This window comes from Enhydra lutris, unplaced genomic scaffold (genome assembly GCF_002288905.1).
Source record: "Enhydra lutris kenyoni isolate GAN:26980312 unplaced genomic scaffold, ASM228890v2 scaffoldscaffold51, whole genome shotgun sequence".
Taxonomy (NCBI): domain Eukaryota; kingdom Metazoa; phylum Chordata; class Mammalia; order Carnivora; family Mustelidae; genus Enhydra; species Enhydra lutris.
In genome coordinates, this window is record NW_019154135.1 from 595,912 (window position 1) to 618,041 (window position 22,130).

The 22,130-nt window shown below is 39.3% G+C and overlaps 1 protein-coding gene across 1 annotated transcript in view; it reads right to left on the reverse strand.

The window, feature by feature from the left end:
- LOC111156994 (VPS41, HOPS complex subunit) overlaps positions 1 to 15,265 on the reverse strand; it is a 175,697-nt gene extending 160,432 nt beyond the window's left edge. The window contains exons 1-2 of the mRNA XM_022518194.1: positions 15,221 to 15,265; positions 7,189 to 7,227 (exon numbers count right to left, since the gene is read on the reverse strand). Of these exons, the coding sequence (XP_022373902.1) occupies positions 7,189 to 7,227; positions 15,221 to 15,241 (60 nt within the window). The 5' untranslated portion in view covers positions 15,242 to 15,265. The remainder of the gene's footprint in view (positions 1 to 7,188; positions 7,228 to 15,220) is intronic.
- Positions 15,266 to 22,130: the final 6,865 nt, after the last annotated feature.

Sequence of the window (22,130 nt, forward strand, 5' to 3'; positions counted from 1 at the left end):
AGGCTTTGGAGTCTGACTGTGGGATTCAAATCCATTTACCAGTGAGTGTCCCTGGCAGGTACCTAAACACTCTAAGTCTATTTCTTCATCTGTAAAAGAGAAGCAATAACCATGGCCAAAACTTGGGCTAATGAACATATCTAAGGAGCTTACCAAAATGCCAACTGCTGTTTCCTACAATAAATTTGTTTTTGTAATAATCTTCATTATTAAAATAGATTCTGAACACTGCTCAATCCATTTTACCATCTTTGCTCCAAAGAGAGCTCCAAACCTCCTCTACAGCAAGTACCTTGGAGGATTTTGAGAAATAAAATCCCAGAGATTAGCTTGCTCATTTGCTTTTCTTTAAAACCATATTTAATATGAAAGCATATTATTTGTATCAGCCTGGCCAAAACAATTAGAAAAGGAGTCACCAATGGATTAGAAAAGTACCATTTCAAAGAAAGAATTGGATATAGAGGTGTCAACTTCAAGTTTAAAATGTCTTTTTCCTTTAACTGCCTAAAAGTGGAGTTCACTCAATTTCTTACAACACAGCTGAACTAGACACTTTGGAATCTTTTTGACTCCCCTACCAAGATCGACTCTCACATACTATCCACACTTCCTCCTGACTGAACTTGAGAAGCATTTCCTCTTTGTCTTCTGCTCCTGCCTAGCCCAGACACCTACATTCCCGTTATCTCTTTAGGGGCTTGCACTAGAACTTCCTGCCATGGGTCTCTCCTTCCAGCTCATCTGTCACCAACCCCTGTGGCCACCCCCCATAAGCATGCCTTTCGCTGGCTCCCCAGTGTCCATCAGATCAAGTCTAAACTGTCTGGTTTGACACATTCGTAGCTCTACAACCTCACCCTAGTTCCTCGTCCAGCCTCATTTCCCCAGCTTCCTCCACATTCCAGCCACACCCTGAGCCTCCCAGCTGGCCAGCAGAACGTGTGTGCCCCTTCATCTCTCAGTCTCTTCCCAAAGACTGGGGCAGCCTCTGCCTAGATTTATCTTCCATATTTCAATCTTCAAGATCCCAAGCAAAGCCGTTCCCGACCTATCATCCATTCCTCCGGGCTCCTGTAGCACTCAGCCCCCACTCAGACCAAAGCAGTTGTCCCCAGTGTTGACAGAAGCTTAGAGCTTCAAAACGAGAATGAGTTCTTCTGACCACATACTTCTGTGTTACTCTTTTCAAAAGTAAAACACCATTTAAGAAACAGTCTGGCTTATCATATCAAGGTGGAATACACAGTGGATTATATGTTAGAAAAAAAAAAATAGGAACACTTTAGTTATCCTACAAAATCTGCCAAAACTCATGTAGTATTAACACGAAGGCAAGACGCTTAACGTATTCTCTTGCTTGTTAATACAGCTTTGAATTTCTACTTTAACAGCAAAGCACAACTTAAAATCCTCCTAAGTTTTACATGCTCACATATACACCACTTTCAATTACATTAATTATACTACACCTGGAAATTTCATTTCATTTGGTTGCAGGTTTCAAGAATAATGAAGAAAACAAAGACAATTTTGAGCAGTTAACACTTGTTCTTGAACACACAAAATGAGAAGTTGGAAGAAAACATAAGGGAAAAACTTCATGACACTGAATGATTTCTTGGATATGACATGAAAAGTACAGGGAGAAAAGCAAAAATAGATAAACTGGACGTATATCAAAATTTTAAAACTTCTATGCATGAAAGAATACACTCAACAGTGAAAAGGCAACCTATGGAATTGGAGAAATTATTCAAGTACTGCAAACTGTATAACTGAGATATGGAGATATATATTTTTTTCTTTTTTTAAAGATTGTATTTATTTATCTGACAGAGAAAGAGATCACAAGAAGGCAGAGAGAGAGAGAGAGAGGGAGAAGCAGGCTCCCTGCTGAGCAGAGAGCCGGAAGCGGGGCTTGATCCCAGGACACTGGGATCATAACCTGAGCCAAAGGCAGAGGCTTAACCCACTGAGCCACCCAGGCACCCCTATATTTTTTATATATTACATTATTTATATTCTTTATAGAGACATAGTTAAATCACAACTCTGTAGATCTGTATCTATATGTCAATACATCTATCCATCTCTTCTATTCACAGGTTGTTGAATTATATATAAATACAATATGTATATCTCTATCCTTTTCTATCCATCCATCCATCCATCCACTCATCCATTTTTATCTGATACAGAATAACATCCAGAATATATAAAGAACTCCTCAATTCAAGAACAAAAACCAAAACCACAATTTGAAAATGGGCAAAGAACTTGAACAGACATTTCTTCAAAGAAAATATATAAATGGCCAAAAAGTTTATGCAGAGATGTTTGATATCACTTAATCATTAGGAAAATGAATGAAAACCACAATATCACCTCATAACTGTCAGGACGGCTACTATAAAAAAAAGAAGAAGAAGAAAAAACAAGTGTTGGCGTGGATGTGGAGAAATTAGAACCCCCGTGCCTTCCTGCTGGGAACATAGAGTGGTGCAGTCTCTATGGAAAATGAGAAAATGGTATAGTGGTTCCTCAAAAAATTAAAAATAGAATTACCATGTGATCCAGCAATTCCACTTTTGGGTACATATTCAGAAGAATTAAAAGCAAAATGTCTCAAAGAGATACTTTTAAACTCATGTTCATTGTAACACTGCTCATAAAAGCCAAAAGATAAATGCCACTCAAGTGTCCATCAGTGGGTGAACACGTAAAATGTGGTATGGACATACCATGGAATATTATTCAACCTTAAAAAAAGAGGCAATTCTGACTTATGTGACAAAATGGATGAACCTTAAGGGCATGCTGCTAAATGAAATAAACCAGTTCCCAAAAGACCAATACTGCATGATTCCACTTATATAAGGTTTCTAGAGCAGTCAAATTCAGACAGAGAAAGTAGAAGGGTGATTGCCAGAGGCTGGTGGAGGAATAGGGAGTTGTAATTTGATGGCACAGAATTTCTGTTTTGTAAGATAAACAAGTTCTGGAGGTAGGCTGCTCAGCAATGTGCATGTACTTAACAATGCTAAATTATATACTTAAAAGTGGTTAAGATGGCAAGTTTTTTAAAGATTTTATTTATTTATTTATTTATTTATTTAGAGAGCTCAAGCGCTGGCAGAGGGAGAGAGAGAACTTCAGACAGACTCCACACTGAGCGTGAGCCTAAAGAGGGGCTTGATCTCATGACCCTGAGATCATGACCTGAGCCAAAATCAAGAGTCAGAGGCCTAACTGAGTCACTCAAGTGCCCCAAGATGGCAATTCTTGTTATGTATATGTTATGTATATTTTATATGTATAAAATATGTATATTTTACCACAATTAAAAATTTTTTAATTAAAATTACATTTAAACTTTAAAAATAAGAGTTTCAGAAAAACCTAACGCTAGGGTCTTCTCAGTATAAAGGCCCAGTCTATAAGAAATGTGGCTTTCATAAGGAAAACAGATAAACTGCTACAATTCATGGTTGAAAACACTAAACATTGTTGTTTGCAGAAATGGAAACTGAGCACTTGAATAAAGAGGGAGAAGTACATGAAGGAAATGCCCTGTGAAAGTGGAACTGACAGTACAAAACCTAGTGGGGCGATAGAGGAAGAGGAGAAAAGGAAAAATAAAGATTTTTTGGCAACAGAACAGTGTCTTACAATCTCGAGCAAGGATCTGGAAAGTGATTCAAATTGAGACACCCAGAACAAACAGCTCCAAAGACTGGATTATAAACCAACTCACCATACTAAAAAGCCCAAACTTGGCCTATCACCAGCCTGACTCCTTTGTTGGCCCATGAACCCACGAAAACCCGGATGGGAGAGTAACCACCCGGGGTCCCAGAGTCTCGGGGAGTCTCCCCAAGCCCTGCAGCTGAAGCCCCAGGCTGTAAGAGGAGACCAGCGCTCCTTCTAAAATACAAGCTGAGGATCACTAGCTTTCGGGGAGGGCTTCCCAAGTGCTAGGCACCGCACAACATGCTTCGCAAACAGCAATCTCATCTAACCCTCAGGGCAACCCACACGGCACACGTGAAGGAATCGAGGAACAGAGAGGTTGTGTGCAAGGCCACAGAGCAGGTACAAAGTATGGCTGAGACAGGAAGCCAAGGCCTGCCTCCACAGTCCCTCTGTCCCGGGCCGATGCAGAAGACACCAGAGCCAGCAGGAAAAATGATGGAAAGAGCCCAGATCTGGGGCTTGAGTTTGAACTCACTTCTGTGAACCAGCTGTCTGAGATGAGACGATCCGGTTACCTTTTGGGTCTCAGTTTCTCAACCTTACAAGAATGATCCTCTCCTTCTATGTCTTTCCTAAGTGGTCAGCTCTTATTTCCTTCCTTCCTGGTTTTTGGTCCATTTCTATTCTGAGTTTTAAAAGTTCTGTTTTAAGATCGTTTTCTCTATCTGCAAATGCTTGTTTAAAGACATTCAAGTTAAGGTGGAGTGTTACGCTGCTCCTTGTTTCAGCTGAAAATGTTTGGTTTTCACTTGCTCTCCGTACTACAGTTTTTTGAATGGACGCTCCCCACCATCCCTCTTCAATTTTACGAGTCTCAGATTGCCAGGACAGCAACAAGAGGTGCTCCTATGAAGAGGACGAGGTTATCTGAATGGTTTCCTAGGTCTCTCAGTTACACGGGTAAATGAAGCGCATCTTCTTTAGTAAGTGGTACCTTTTCTGGGGGAGAGAGGGGAGGAAAGTATCCTGATTTCCCGCTTCGTACCTTTAATTTCCCCCCCTTCCTATAATGTCACCACCATGCTTTCAAGGGATGCCTCCCCTCTCTCTCCAGGACCAGCCTCATCCCAACACCGTCCCCTCCGGTCCCACACCCTGTCAAGCCCCCTCATTTAAATTCCCGAACAGCCAGTGCTCAGATCCAGCAGTTGTCAGACCTGTTCTCAGGACTGCCCACTCAGGGTGGGGCCGTTTCCCTCCTGGGGGAGGGGACACTTTTGCATGAAACCACTCCTGCTGGGACTCAGCTACAGTCTCTTCATCTCCAACTCGCCTCCACTGGACTCAGCTCGACTCAATCCGGAGCTGGCTCTGCTGGTTTTGGATATGTATTCCCCCACTTACACTGAAGTTTACAGCACACCCTGTTTCCTGATTACGTTGGAGGGATGAGTTATGTGTGTTTTGTTTGCTCTCCCTGTGGATCCGTTTAGTATCTGAAGGATGTGTGGAAAGATTTATTTAGGTGGCTGCCAACATCCTCTGAAATGATATTCTTGGACAGGGCTCCAACACTGCAGAATTCTATACCAGTGTTTCTGAGAATATGGTTAACCGGAAATCTCCAAAAATGAGAATGGGAAGCTAAATTGCTTTTCAGGATTTTATTAAAAATCAACAAGTATTGGGGCACCTGGGTGGTTCAGTGGGTTGAACCTCTGCCTTTGGCTCAGGTCAGGATCTCAGGATTCTAGGATCGAGGCCTGCATTAGGCTCTCTGCTCAGTGGGAAGCCTGCTCCCCCTCTTTCTCTGCCTATTTGTGATCTCTCTCTATTAAAAAAAAAAAAAAATCAACAAGTATTATACCGTATCTATAAGCAAATTCTGTAGTGCCTTATCAGGAGCCCCAAAGAGAGGATGAGAGATCCTCAGCAGTACAGATATTAGGAATCATGGCTCTACAGCCAAACTGCAAATGCACAGTAGCATAACATATAAGATGTTCTTTAGAAGAATACGTTTAAACCCACCTTTTCCCTGAACAAACAAACAAAATCCATATAATAACTGTATGCAGCATCAACCTAAGTGTATAGACTCTATTGGTTACAGTCACATTGGTGTGAATTTCCAGCAGGTTATCATAGATATTGTTTCATTCCTCTGAGCTAAATAAAATATTAAAAGGAAAAAATGTAATTATTATTAATAGTCCACCCATAAAATTGGTAGCTCACTAGTGTTATACTTAAATTTATATCTTATGCATAGTCTTGAAAATTTTTAAAAAATTTTTATTTTGGGGGCGCCTGGATGGCTCAGTGGGTTAAAGCCTCTGCCTTTGGCTCAGGTCATGATCCCAAGGTCCTGGGATTGAGCCCCGCATTAGGATCTCTAATCAGCGGGGAGCCTGCTTCCTCCTCTCTCTCTGCCTGTCTCTCTGCCTACTTGTGATCTCTGTCTGTCAAATAAATAAATAAAATATTTAAAATTTTTTTTAAAAATCTATTTTTATAAATATGTATTTATATTTATTATATACTTATAAATATACCTTTATAAATATATATTATACATTTATAGATACATAAATTTTTTTATATATTTATTCTCCTTAAAATATAACCTTTAGCACAACTTAGCTCCTTAACAGTTTTTCAGGTACTTTCCTTCTTATTTTATGAAATAAACTATAATTTCCATGATTTAGAAATTACATCAGGGGCGCCTGGGTGGCTCAGTGGGTTAAGCCGCTGCCTTCGGCTCAGGTCATGATCTCAGGGTCCTGGGATCGAGCCCCGCATCGGGCTCTCTGCTCAGCGGGGAGCCTGCTTCCTCCTCTCTCTCTGCCTGCTTGTGATCTCTCTGTGTCAAATAAATAAATAAAATCTTAAAAAAAAAAAGAAATTACATCAGTGAACATGGCATATTCATTAAAAGAATGAAGAAAGAATAAATATTAGAAAACCTACAGTGGTTGTTTTAAAACAGACTGATTGACTGACTGATTTTTGAAAGAGAGCCCACGCAAGAGTGGGGGAGGGGAGAGGGGCATAGGGAGAGAGAATCATACAAGCTCCACACCCAGTGGGGAGCCCAACTTGGGGTTACATCTCACAGCCCTGAGAGGACGACCTGAGCCGAAATCAAGTCAGATGCTGAACCAACTGAGCCATCCAGGGGCCCCTAAAATATAGATTTTTTTTTTTTAAGTGTCAAAATTAGTCTGTAAAACTCTGCATCAAAGTTCCCATTGCCAACAGACTTTGGGTTAAACTACTACTCAAGATCAGGAGAAAGCATTCCTTTTCCTGTTTAAGTCAATCCATTTAATATTTTTAAAGACAACTGTCACGTTCTTCCCCAAGGCTCAATCACCCATGGCCCTATTTTACCTCACCCCCCAATCCTCAGCAATGTCTCATTTAATAAGGCAGAACGAGATACCATGGTGAGCCAGAAATCCTCAGGCTCCCGAACCACCATCTTACCTCAGACTCATCTGTCGATTCTTCGAGAGACTCAGTTTCCTACAAAGCACAGAGGGGGAAAATAGTCAGAAGGATGACAAAAGAATAAAATACGGGAAAAGAGTCATCCCATCCCCACCATCCACATCCACTTGCCCTTTCTGGGAAGTAATCCGCAGCTACAGTGGAAAGACTCCACGCCTTGTGGGCCTCCCGCAACTTCCCACATCTGGCAGGACTGAGATGGTTATTCCGGGGCCACTCAGACCCCCATGACCTCCCTCGAGTGGACAGCAGGTTAACGAATGGCCTCAGGAACTATCGTGTGAGTACACAGAAAGCTCTTTCTTTCGCTAAAAATGGAAATAGGTCTGGCAAAGCAGCCTTACTTACTGATCTTGGAAAGGAAGAGGAAACTGCCATCTCAAATTATCTATAAGCCAATTTTTATACTGAAAAGGCCTTGTGCTATTAATTATTGTGCTATTAATCTGGTGAAGTCAAAATGATTGTCTCGCTTAAACAGCTTTTTACAAAAGAATTCCCCTAGAGTAGTACCTAACAGACATTGTGCAAACAAGCTCCATAATTTACATTCACTCTTTAAACCATTAACTGGAAGACAAATTCTGCCTTTTAACACAGTTTCCCCTTGCTAGACAATGAATCTTGCTGCTCTGGAGAAAACAAAGCAAAAAGGGAAAAAATTGACTTGATCCTGCTAATCTCTCACCTGTCCAGTGAAAGAGAGAATCTGCTGATGCCATGCATCCTCAAAGAGGTCAGCAAAATGAAGATTTACTTAACGTACTTATAGATATCAATAGCAATAAAAGGTTACAACTAATATGCTGACACTGAATGTAAGCATTTTACAACGATCCATGAGATAAAGAACAAAAAAATGGGGCAAGGACATTTTAGATATGACTAGTATTTTTCAAGAAAAAAAAATAAACATTTTAAAGCAAGTTAGATGCATATATTACTCGGCACAAGTTGTATAGCAGCAGAGACACAAATCTGGTGTTTGAAAAAATTTTATTTTCATTCATGTAAAAGAAGAACCTGGAAGGTGGCCAGCTGCCTGTGGAATGCCTTGTGGACAATATAGTTCCTGCTGTCAAAGGCCATCTGTAAAATGGGGATGAATGCTACCTGTAATTAAGGTACTTGTGTCATTAACCATGAGGAATCTAAGAATCTGTTCTAAATCTCAACGTGGCCTATTTAGTTTGAATGTTCTTCTAAGTACTAGAAAATTCCCATTACTTTGGAGCTATAATCTCTCCACAGTAACTTTTTGTTCTTAGCACCAATAAGACACATAAAAAATCCAATTCTTCTACTACTTGACAGTTCTCCAGAGTTAATGACACGTATCATGCTTGCCCTTCTAAATTGTTTTTCCTCTGTGCTAACCATCCCCAGATCCTGGTTCTCATCCACTTACCATCCTGATCCTTCTCTTTTGGACACACTCCATTTATTATTAACAGTTACCATTCTGACATCTTTACTGAACATCTATTATATATATCCCCGCAATGCTAAATGCTTTGCACCTAGCATCTCAGAATTTCCTAATGACCCTCGAGGTAAGAACACTGAGGCTTAAAGGCTGAACTTAATGACTTCTGACACCCTTTCCGCCCCTGACTGTTCCTGAATATTGAGTTACTAACATCAGCAAAACGAGGCTTTGACAACCATGCCAGTGACTGCACCTAGATTCCTATTCCCCAACTCAAGACTCTAAAAGGACACTGGACTGCTCTTTCCAGAAAAATTTCATTAAACCTAAGGAAATTTCTTATTTGAAATCCATTCAACTAGGTACACGGGGGAAAGGGGCAAATGTCCCATTCATGTTCTCCATTAAAACAAAAGTGTATGTCCCCGCCCAGCAACCCAAAACTCAAAATCAAATTACACTCTTGCTCTGTACTGAAAAGCATGCAGCACCAGAATCCGACACCATGCGGCATGCAGCTCTCAGGAAACCAAGTCTTCAGGGAAAACCAGGCTCTCAGAGAAGCTTCCTGGGGCTGCTGATATCAGAATATTTACTCCAAGACACTCTCAAACCGACCCCCAGCACTAGCAAAATCCTCCCAAATGTAGCTGTGGCCTCAAGAGAAATCACATATTGTCCACAATCCCACCAAAGCAATGCATGAGTGACTTCAGGAATCAGTCTGGCCTCCTGTTTCTTAGCTTCATCCACTCAATAAGCCCCTGTGTTTAATGTTCTAGAGACTGAGGGGCAAACCAGAAGTTAGCAAGTGAATGTCCCAGGGAGGGATCCAAGAAGCTAGGCTGAACGGTGAGAAAGGTTACAATTCAGAAAGAGTCAGTGGTTTTCAAACATTTTTTAACTTCACACTCTTTTAAAGAACTTAAATCTTGAAAATATAAGTTACAAAACTGTGCTGTTCTCTAAGTGAAATAAACCAGACATATACTGTAGATTCCACTTATATGAGGCAGAAAGTAGAACAGAATAGACTAGGGGTTGGGGGCGGGGTGATAGGGGGATTAGTGTTCAATGGGTACAGAGTTTCAGTCTGTGATGACAGAAAGTTCTAGAGTTGGATGGTGGGGTAATGGCTGAATAACGATGCAAATGGACTTAATGTCGCCAAATCATACACTTAAAAATGGTTAAAGTGGTAAATATTATGTATATTTTACCACAATAAAAAAAAATTATGCTGCTCTGTTCGAAGCAAACATGATGAGCTAGAAGGCACAGAGTGATGCAAATGTGAAGCAGAACAAAATCTAGGCAACAGCTGAAAGCTAAACTCAACAACTTGTTCTGCAAACCAATCCCTTACACTCAATCACGTATCCAACAATCCTAGTGCCTTGACATGGCCCCTCTTGAACCTGTATACTACTGGCGGTGGGGGGGGGGGTGTATGTGCAGAATCTGGGGAAGAAATGGAGGCTGGAGCCCCAGGAAGGTTTGCTCTGATGCCGGCAGGATGAAGAAAGACAGCACAGCCCAGGCCCCAGGCAATCAGCCTGGCTTGGGGACGGACCTGAAGCACTCAATGCTGCACTGCCACCTTCTCTCCTTCCCTACAGACTGCATGACACAGCTAAGCTTAGTGGAAGACAGGGTGAGAGAGATCCCAATGTCAGACACAGGCAGACATAAGAGGATATATTTATGTGATACGTATCTGTTATTCCTGTATCATTGAGGCCTCAATTTCTAAAAGCCTGGTTGAGTAGGAAAGATGAAAGAGCACCTGGGGAGCAGGCAAGAGCGGGCAGACTCAGGGTACCAACCCCGTTGAGCCCCACAGGCTCAGCTACCACACTCATCCTAGTCTGCAAAGGAAGGAAAACCTGGATGTCTGCCCAGTGTGGAAAAAGGGACCAGCGAGGCGACCTAGTGACCCAGCGCCAAACCTGACTGCATCACGATCACAGAAACTCAGTTTGGGGAACTGGCTAACACCCAGGCAAACACTCCATCTTCACAGTTTCTGATGCTGTCAGTCTACATAAGACCCTCGAATCACAAGCATGTGGTAACAAAAACAATGAGGAGGGAGCAAGTGCCCAGAAGAAACAGAGGCAAGGGCGACTGAACAGCCAAGAACGGGGAGCTGCATGAAACACAGAACCCCAGACCTGAGGAGGGCTCTCTCTCCGAAGTGGTGATGTGGGTACCAGAGAAACTACGAATAATCAGCTGGTGACGCCGGCCTTCAGCCAGCCAGCCCAGACACAGAGGAGAGGAAAAACTCATAAGGCAATAAGCACGTCCAGCTAAGCCAATCTGTGACTACACTTTAGTTACACGATGGTAAAGAGTGGATCTTCCCAAAATTTCTGATTCTTTGTTTTAGCAAACTCTTGTCTGGCTTTATTTCTTCTGTGATTAATGAAGTTGCTTTTAAAAGATCTCGATCAAACTATTAAAAAAAAAGAGACTACTATATACTTGAGCAAAGCCCAAGTTTGAATAATAAACTATGTCGTCTGACATAGAAAGACACTTTGACCAGGCCACGTTAACATACTTTATCTCATTTCATACTCACAAGGGTTCTGGAAAGTAAATGCCCCAGTTTGCAGGCAAGAAAACGGAGGGAAGTATTTGTTGGTTTCCCTTATATTTTACACATGGGGCACAATCACGTGGGAGTATACGTGCTCCTGAACTGCCATCTGATAAACAGTAAATGTTCTATGATAAGGATAACAATTCCCCAAATTCTAAAATGTAAAGGGAAAATTCAAAAAAGGAACTCTCCTCTCTTGTCAAGGAATATGTGGTCTGACTGATCAAAAATTTTAATAGACTAGGCTCCCTGATGGTTGGTTGGAAAGATGAAAGGGTACCTGGGGGGGATGGCAGAGCAGGAATGTGGGAAATGTAATCTACAATACATTTGAATTACTAACTTGCAAAAGTTTCAAGTTAAGATAAAACAATACAAATTCCACTGCATCTAATTTATAATTTGACATTTTCAATTCAGAAGGCTATTCTCCTCCTAATGAATTCATTTAAACATTTTATTAAGCACCTAGTACCTGTAAAGCACTAGCCCTGTGAGAGATACAGACATGAGTAGGCTCTGTCCTTATTCTTGAAGACTCAGCAATCTGTAGTAGAGATAAGACAAATACACAAACAACCAGACTTCAAGCAGAATGTTATCCATAAAAGAGGTATGAACAAATACTGTTGGGCATCTGTGATAATGAAGGTCACCTATAAATCACTTTAGAGCTAAGTAAAACTGCTGGTTAGAAGATTTCCAGGCAGAATAAAGGGTATTAGTCCTTTCTGTGAACTATGTAATATATATGTAGTTATTTCTGCAAACTACCTTCACCATACCCAGCATCAACAAAGATTTCCCAATGACTTCAAAAAATGTTCAATCATATCCCAAAAAATGATTTTCTAGTTTGAGAGCCTATGAACTACATTACATTATGCTAATTCAGTACAGATCTTACTATTTTGGTTCTTTCTAGAATTAAAGGGGAAAAAAACCACAATCACCAAAGAATACAATGCTCAGAAAAGAGGAGAGATTGAGTTTTGTCTTGCGCATCATAAAGGGCTGTTTGTAGTGAGAGTGCATGATGCCAAGGAAAAGCTTCTTTTGACTTAACCCATCACTGTAGCTAATTTTAATACACATCTCAGTTCATAAAGTGTTCCGGGGGGGAAATTATGTCAAGATTTTCTAAAAGGTTCAAAGTGGCAGAACAGAACAATTAGCAAATTCATTTACCTCCCCTTTTGTGCCCTTTTAGCCTTTAAAAAACTATATACAAAAGGCCAGATTTTAATGGCTTCCTACTGTGAAATGCACAAACCAAGCAGGGTGAGAAAAGTCTAACCATCGTTAATCTATAAAGGACTGATAATACAGGTAAAATTATTTACTAGCTTTAAAAAACAAACAGGACAATTTGTGAATGTTTGCTTCTTTCTGCAATTGACAAAATATTGGTCTTTTTTGAGAATGATAGTGAAAGGAGAATGAATGCCTGCTCTAACTGTATGCAGACTGTTAAAGTGTCAAAGGTGAAATTATGACTCGAAGGACATTCATTAAGGTGATAAGAGCTCACTTTATTTCATAAAGTAATAATAATAAAATAAATAAAAATTAGAATTAGGTTCTAGTTAAAAATTAGAATTAAATGAATAATATAGAATTAATAGAATTAACCAGTTAAAATGAGAATTAGTATTTTTTAAAAGGTGGGGTGGAGTATTTTAGTGAAAAATTGTGAACTCTGACGATAGAAGACTGGAGGCTTATTATAGATACAAGCCTGAATAAGTTACTTTAGTTGTCTGAACTTCCATTTGCTTATGTGTACAATTCAATCATTTAGCACATATTGTGGCACTATTCTAGGTATCAGGCAAACAGCAGTGAACAAATCCTTGCCATCATGAAGCTTACATTCTAATGGGGAGAATATACAGAAATGAACATAGAAACATACAGAACGAATAACCGAAATTTTAAAACACACTGTGTCAGATGGTGATGAGTGTTAAGGAGGAAAATAATGCAAGAGGTTTCAAAGAATGATCAAAGATGATCTCACTGAAAAAGATAACACTTGGACAAAGACATGAAAGAACTGAGGGAGAAAGCCCTATAGATATCTGGGGTAAAAAAAAAAAGGAGCAGCATAAGTAAAGGCCCTGAGGTAGAAACATGCCAGCCTGTTGAATGAACAGTAAGAAAGCCAAGTATATCTGATGCCACCAAGTGACAGAAGGGAAGCAGAGAAGAGTAGTGGAAAATAAAGTCAGAAAAGGGAAAACGAGCATCTGGGACAAGGTTCTATAGGGCAACTCAAGTATCCTAAGCAAGTCTGGCTTTTCCTCAGAGGGCAATGGGAAGCCATTACAATGTTTGGAACACAGCAAATGCTTGTCCCGACTTATATATCAGAATAAACATTAACCATACAGAATTCTTTTGCAAGGACCAAATGTGACATAAAGGGTTTACACTGGAAAGTGCTATAAAAATTCAAAGCACTCTTATTATATCACTAACTTTCTACATGTGCTCTTTACATCAGACAACTTTGCCAAACTTCCATACAAAACACTACTAAATAAATACCAAGCGCAACTTTCTCCATTTCTACTACCTTCTATCTAAGATCTTGGCTTTTTACTTTTAAGTCAGACTACAAATAAGCTATATTTCAACCTGAAAGACCAAGAGTGTGAAAACCAATCTCACCACTATCATCAAACCTAGCAATGACTCATGAAATTACATGTGCTTAAAGAGCATTTTTCCTTTAAAGTGATGGGATCAGAAAAGGGAGGCTTCAGTGCCTGGTAGCAACACTCCTGTTAACACAATGACCACCCAAACCAAATTTCTACCTTATTTCTTAATTACTGATATTTATCAAATGTACCCAAGGCAAATTTTCATTATGTAAATGAAGTATGTTACAAATGGTACAAATTATCAACTAGTTAAACTTCTTTTGTTATGGTACAGCTCACCATAAATCACTTTTTAGAAGCAATTACGGAAACTGATGACCCTGTTAATTTGTAAGGAAAAACACTGACAACCTGAAATGGCCCTGGAAATGGGGGGGGGGGGGGTATTTCCTCACGTTCTGGCCTTTGCACTTTTCTGTCTTCTTGATTATCACTTTTTCATTTCAACTAACTTTTACTACCACTACTGCCTGCAGGAAAATAACTCTTATCGCCATCACTAACTATTACTCTAAACTCCAGCGCCACATTGCCAAGTGTGGACTGGCTTTGCCGCCTGATGTTCTGCCAGCAACAAATACTCTCACGCAATTCTTTGGCTTTACAGCCAAACTTTTACTAAGCACTTTAACTGTTGTACTAACTTATTTTTTCTTAAACCACTCTCATAGAACGTTACTCTTTTATCTCCATCTTAGATTTAAAGTTAAATAACTAGCCCAATGTCACATATTAAGAAAGAGAACCACCACGGGAACGTAGGTATTTTTGATCCAGAACAAATGCACTTAACCACGGCTGCACGCCATAGCTGACTTAGCTTTGTACCTAAAAGCAATAGGTACGAAACAAAACTCATCATCTCCTTTCTCCTAGCTAGCTCTTTTGCAAAGCAACTCTGCCTTAACTTCGACTGGAAAGGAACTTAAATTTCAATCACCTGGCCTCAAAACTCAAGCCATCTTTTATGCTTCCCCAAGAGCAGTCAGTCCCTGGGATAGCCAGGCTGCCTTCAAGCCAAAATTTCACGGAGGAAAGGCCAGAGGGGCAGCGGCAAAGCAAGGCCGCCTCACCAGCGCCGGAGGGTACAGTCGGCGCGCTTCCCCCCCGCCCCGTGCCCTCCAAGAGCTGACATCCCACCCACTCCTCTGCTCCCCGAAATGGACATTGCCAGCTGCGCGCCCCACCGTGGGCGGACCTGCCTCGCCCTCCCGCCGTTCCGCAACCCATCACGCTCCGCTCCAAGCCCCAACCGGCTCATCCTCGCTTCTCACTCCCTTGCCTAACAGTTACAGCATTTACCTGCTCCTCCGCTTCCGCCATGGTGTCCCCGGGGAGTCACATGACAGACCCGGAAATGAGGGAAACCGAGACACTGGGGCCCAGGGGCTGCTGGGAAATGTAGTTTCAGCAGCATCTGACCGGGACTTCTTTTCCAGTTGGTGAGCAGATTGGGCTTCATCTCTGCTTCTGACTTTTCCAAGCTCAATGGAGTTGTACTGTGCGGAATCTGAGCAGAACCGTTGTTAATTCTATGATTTATTTTACTTTTGCTCTTACTGGTCCCATGATTATGATATTATTTACTAATATTTATTATATATCAGGGCCTGGGGTTAGAGTTTTGGATGAATTTTCTCATTTAATCCTTCCGGCAATCCCTAGTGCTTTCCCCGTTTATAGCAAATGCTGCTCAGTCTACGAGTGTTCTTGTCCTTTAAAAAAAAAAAAAAATGTTACGAGAATATAAAGCATACGTCAGTCTTGGCAGTGGAGAATCAGATACAAATTTATATTTCAAAAATATTTGGTTAGCTTGTACTGCTTGTTGCTTTAAGTTGCAATCTTCTTGGCATATGGACATTGAAGTTAAAAACTGTTGTTTCATTAAATTAATTGTTAAACTTTTATTGGATCTATTCTATAGGTAAATATTTAAGATAGAATATAAATTTGTCCTTGGTAAAATCTGTAAAACCATTGTATTTCTTTCATCCTCTCCATGTTTCTGGACATTATGAGCTCTTCTTTCTAATCCTCAGACATTTGTAGTATCTCATCCAAAAATAGACATTTTCTTCTTTCTGGTTATCTCCAGGAGGTGATAACTAGCAAAAAAGTGCCACAAATGACAATAGATGGTGGGTTCCCAGTGCCCTTTTTGCCTCCCGTGCCTCACTGACTCTGATCTAGAAGTAACTCATAAAAGGAGGTCTGTAACTGTAGCCTGGTCAACCCATGATTCCTGTGGTCTAAGTAACTGACCTCGTGTGAGACACTTGTGTTTTCCCCAGGATTTAAATGGTCTTAGCCCCACCCTCTTTCTGTAATGCTTGCTGGGGTCCCTCTCCCAGTCTGCTGATCAGTCAGTCACAAAGGAATGATAAAAGACCAACTCAAGGCCTTTATGTATCTATAACCAAGCACCAAGTACCCTAAGTTTTGACCTTTCCAATCAGAGAGTTTCTAAGATCTCTTGTAAAGCAGCTTGAACCCAAACATTGCTCTCAAGTTCCATTACTTCAAGTCCTACAAGAACCCTTATACAGACCACAAAGATGTGCAAGCCTTCGATCCACAGGGAAAAGAAATAAGCCTAGCCCTTCTACTTTTCAGATTTTCCTAAAAAACTGTAATTTTATCTTTTTCCAATAAGATCTAAGCTCACATATAAAACTCTAGTGGGTCTGATGGAAGATATAGCCAAAGTTTACTGCAGAATTTCCTCTGTTCCCTCAAACCTCAGAGACTCTGGATTCTCTGAGGCTGTTCCCATTCAGTGTACTGTCTTGGATCTTCTGTTTCTTTTTGGACAGACTGAAAGTGAAGAGACTGGGATACTGAATGATGCACTAGCAGAAGAAACCCACTACAGGCTAGCAGGTTCACACTGTGCCTGTGGGCAAGATGAAATTCAAACGTGACCTCAGAGCCTTAAGTTTTCTCCTGTGAAATGAGAGTTTTGGGCTATCTTGTATAAGAGATCTTCTCACCTCCTGCTACTGAAAGTGTGGTCCACAGACCAGCAGCATCAATATCATCTGGGAGCTTGTTACAACTGAAGAGTTTAAGGCCCTCCAAAAATCTAGAGCCAAAAGCTGGGCTTTAATAATAACCCCAGGGGAAATATATGTACAATAGAGTCTAAAACGTGCTCAACCCAACAGTCTTTCATTCTATGTCAAATCAACTGCTTTTTCTTGCCCATCGTTCCTTCACCCTTCCATCTTTAAACTGTGGAGATAATAGTAAGAGTAAACATTTTTCTCAAACTCACATGGAAAGTTCACAAATATAGACCATATTCTTGGCCATAAGACACACCTTAAAAAATTCAAAAGATCAGAAATCATAAAACTTCTTCTCATAGACCATAATGGGATTAAACCGGAAATCAGTAACAGAAAGATAACTGGAAAATCATAAATATAGAGCTTAAACAACACACTTCTAAATACTACATGGGTCAAAAAATAATTCTTGAGAAATATTTTTAAATATTTTGAAATAAATAAAAATGAAAATACAACTTATCAAAAGTTGTAGCATGCAGTAAAAGCAGTGTTGAGAGGGGAATTTGTAGCATTGAAGGCATACATTAGAAAAAAAGAGGGACTCTAAAATCAATAACCTAAGTTTCCACACTGGGAAACCAGCAAAAGATAAGCAAACTAAATCCAAAGTAACCAGAAGAAAAATATTAAGAATTAGAGCAGATCAATGAAATTGGTAACAAAAAGTCAATTGAGAAAATCAACAAAATCAAAAGCTGGTTCTATGAAAAGATCAGTAAAATCAATAAGGCAGGCTAAGAGGCAGGCTAAGAGGACATAAATTACTAATCTCAGAAATGAAAGAGGAGACATCAAATACAATTTCTGTGGACTTTGGGAGGATGATAAAGGAATACTGTAAATAATTTTATGCCCACAAATTTGATAATCTAGATGAAATAAACCAATTCCTTAAAAGATACAATCTGCCAAAAGCACCCAAGAGGAAATAGACAATGTTATCTCTATATCTATTAAAAAAATAAGATCAGGGCACCTGGGTGGCTCAGTCCATGAAGTGTTCGACTCCTGATTTTGCTTCAAGTCATGATCTCATGATCATGAGATAGAGCCCTGCATTGGACTCTGAGCTAGGTGTGAAACCTGTGTGCGGTTTTCTTTCTTCCTCTCCCTTTCCTCCTCCCACTCTCTCTCTCTCTATAAAAAAGAAAATCAATAATTAATAACATTTTGGGGCATCTGGGTGGCTCAGTCAGTGTCTGCCTTCGGCTCAGGTCATGATCTCAGGGTCCTGGGATCAAGCCCCTCATTGGGCTCCCTGCTCAGCGGGAAGCCTGCTTCTCCCTGTCCTACTCCCCCTGCTTGCATTCCTTCTCTTGCTGTCTCTGTCAAATAAATAAAATCTTTAAAATAATGATAATAATAATTGATAACTTTTCAAAAGGCCTAGATGTGTTCATCGGTGAATTATACCAAAAATTTACAGGAGAAATTATACCAATTCTTTACAGTCTCTTTCAGAGGATAGAAGCAGAGAGAATAGTTCCTAATTCATTCTATGAGATCAGCATTGCTCTAAAAACGAATGAGACAAAAAAGGTTACAAGAAAGCCATAGACCAATATCTCTCACAAACACAGATCCAAAAATCCTCAACAAAATATAAACAAATTGTATAAAAAATGTTTAGGGCACCTGGGTGGCTCAGTTGTTAAGCAGCTGCCTTTGGCTCAGGTCATGATCCCAGGGTCCTGGGATCGAGGCCCACATCAGGCTCTCCGCTCAGCAGGAAGCCTGCTTCTCCTTCTCCTGCTCCCCCTGCTTGTGTTCCCTCTCTCTGTGTCTCTCTCTGTCAAATAAATAAATAAAATCTTTTTAAAAATATATAAAAACGTTACAGACCACAATCAAGTGGGATTTATCTCAGGTATGCAAGACTGGTTAATATTCAAAAATCAATTAACATAATCCATTAAATCAATAGACTAAAAAAGAAAAAAATCACATGATCATGCCAATAAATACAGAAACACCCATTCATGATGAAAAGTCTTGGTAAACTAGAAATAGAGGGAACCTTCTCAAGTTGTTAAAGACTATCTACAAAAACCTGCAGCTAATATAATACTTAACAATGAGAAACTCAAAGCTTTCCCACTAAGACCAAGTATAAGGCAAAGATATTCCCTCTCAACATTTTCAACATCATTTTGGAAGTCCTTGCTAATGCAACAAGGCAAAAAAAAAAAAAAAAAAGAAAAAGAAAAAAAGAAAAGAAACAGAAATATACAGATTGGAAAGGAAGACATAAAACTCTTTGTTCACAGTTGACATGATTGTCTATCTAGAAAATTTGAAAGACTTGATCAAAATCTTCTGGAAGTATTAAGTGATTATGGCAAGTTTTCAGGACACAAGCTTAGTATACAAAACTGATTGCTTCCCTACATACCAACAATGAACAAGTAGAATTTGACATGAACAACACAACACAATTTACATTGCATCCCCCAAATTGAAATGCTTTTATATAAATCTAACAAATATGTACAGGATTTATACAACGAATCTATAAAATACTGATTAATATAATAAAAAAGAACTAAATGAGTAAAAAGACATTCCATGTTCTTAGTTTGGAAGACTCAATGTTGTCAAGCAATCTTTGACAAAGGAGCAAAGGCAATACAATGGAGCAAAGATAGGCTCTTCAACAAATGGTGCTGGAACAACTAGGTAGCTATTCACATGCAAAAAAAAAAAAAAATCTAGACACAGACCTTACACACATAACAAAAATTAACCCAAAATGGATCATAGACCTCAATGTAAAATGCAAAAATGTAAAACTCCTAGATGATAAAGGAGAAAACCTGGATGACTTTGGGTGTGGTAATGCCTTTTTGATACAACACCAAAGACACGATCCATGAAAGAAATTGAGGATAAGTTAGATTTTATTAAAATGTAAAACTTCTTTTCTTGAAGAGACAACGTCAAGAGAATGAGAAGACAAAACATAGATTGGGAGAAAATACTTGCAAAAGACTTACCTGATAAAGGACTGTTATCCAAAATATGCAAAGAACTCTTAAAACTCAACAGTAAGAAAACAAAAAACAACAACAAAAACAAAATATGGGCCAAAGACCTTAGCAGATAGCTCACCAAAAAAGATAAACAGAGAGCACATAAGCATATGAAAAGATGCTCCACCTCACATGTCATCAGGGAAAGGAAAATTAAAACAACAATGACATACAGCACTATGCACCTATTAGAATGTCCAAAATCTGGAACATTCACAGTACCAAATGCTGGCAAGGATGTGCTGTATATTGCTGATGGGAATGCTAAAGAGTACAGCCACTCTAGAAGACAGTTTGTCATTTTTTTCAAAACAAAACATACTCTTACTATACAACCTAGGAATCACGTGCCTTGGTATTTATCCAAAAAAAGTTGAAAACACATGTCCACATAAAAACCTATCCAGAAACCTATTTATAGCAGCTTAACTTACAATTGGTAAAACTTGGAAGCAAACAAGATGTCTTTCCAAAGATGAATAAACAAATAAACTGTATGCCCAGTTTATTTAGTGTCTATAAATAAATTGTATGTCCAAACAACAGTATATTATTCATCACTAAATAGAAATAAGTTATCAATAAATGAAAAGACATGGAACAAAGTGATGTGCATATTACTGACTGGAAGAAACAAATCTGAGAAGTTTATATACTGTATGATTCCAACTAAATGACATTCTGGAAAAGGCAAGACTATAGAGACAGTAAATTGATCAGCAGTTGCCAGTGGTGAGGAGCTGGGGGTGGCCAAGAGGGGTTTAGAATAGGTAGGAAGAGCACAGGATTTTTAGGGCAGTGAATATACTCTGAAGTTATCATAATGTTGAATGTTTGTCATTATACAATTGTCCAAACCCGCAGAATGAACATCAAGAGTGAAATGTAATGTAAACTATGGATTTTGGGTGATGTGTCAGTGCAGGTTCATCCATTAAAACAAATGCATCACTCTAGGGGGAAGTTGCATGTGTGGGGGCAGGACATATAAGGGGAATCTCTGGACCTTTCTTTCAACTTTATTGTGAACCTAAAACTGCTCTTAAAGAAGTATTTTGGGAGGGGGCACCTGGGTGGCTCAGTCAGTTAAGTGGCCAACTCTTGATTTTGGCTCAGATTGTGATCTCAGAGTCATGAGATCAAGCCCCGAGTAGGACTCTGTGCTCAAGGGGATGTCTGCTTGAGGATTCTCTCTCTGTGTTCCTCTGCCATTCCCCCCTTTTTAAAGAAAATATCATTTTCTGTACAATTATAGAGAACATAAAATAGTATCTTACCCATTGCGAGGGTGGAAAATCCCTGTGGTTACTCTTTCCATGGTAATTTCCCATAAATGATCATCACTTTATGTATGTTAGTACTTCACATATATGGATTTCTAAAGGGAATGATGAAGATTAATTTGTTTGTAAAAAGAAAATCATAATATGTAAGTGATCTGTCAAATATAAGTCAGTAATGTATGGAGAGTATGTATGTTCATTGCAATATTCTGGGGGACTATTTTTCCAGATTTTCTACATAGGAATACCTATATGTGAATTTTGAACATAATTTGGATTGTAATCTACAGATATATGGCAAATTTTAAAAATTTATTAATATGTCATAAACGCAATTCCGCTTATATAAATATGGGGCTACAGAATTGCTGTTGCTTGTATAGTCTTCTATTGAGTTGGTTATCATAATTTATGTAGCCAATCCCTTACTTTGAATGTGTAGATTGGTTTCAGTTTTCACTATTATAAATGATATTGTGATAAACATTGTTTCTTTGAGCATTTGTCTATTTTACAAACATTTCCTTAGAAAACTGTAGAAATGGAATGGCTTGGTCAGAGGTCCCTTGAAGTTGTCATGAAAGTTCTTTGGAATTATCAAGAAATGCCTTAAAAATAATTTTTGAATACTATTATGTGGTAATTTTGAATAATTTATTAAGTCTTTTATTCATCCTTTGGCTTTCCTATTTTATGTCTTACTAAGAAATATTTCAAAGACCATCTGTTTGGATTTTCCCCAGACATAGACTGCTTCTGTGCAATCCACTTACCAAACTTCTTTCATATTTTTGACAGAAGAGCACAAAACTAATTTTTTAACTTA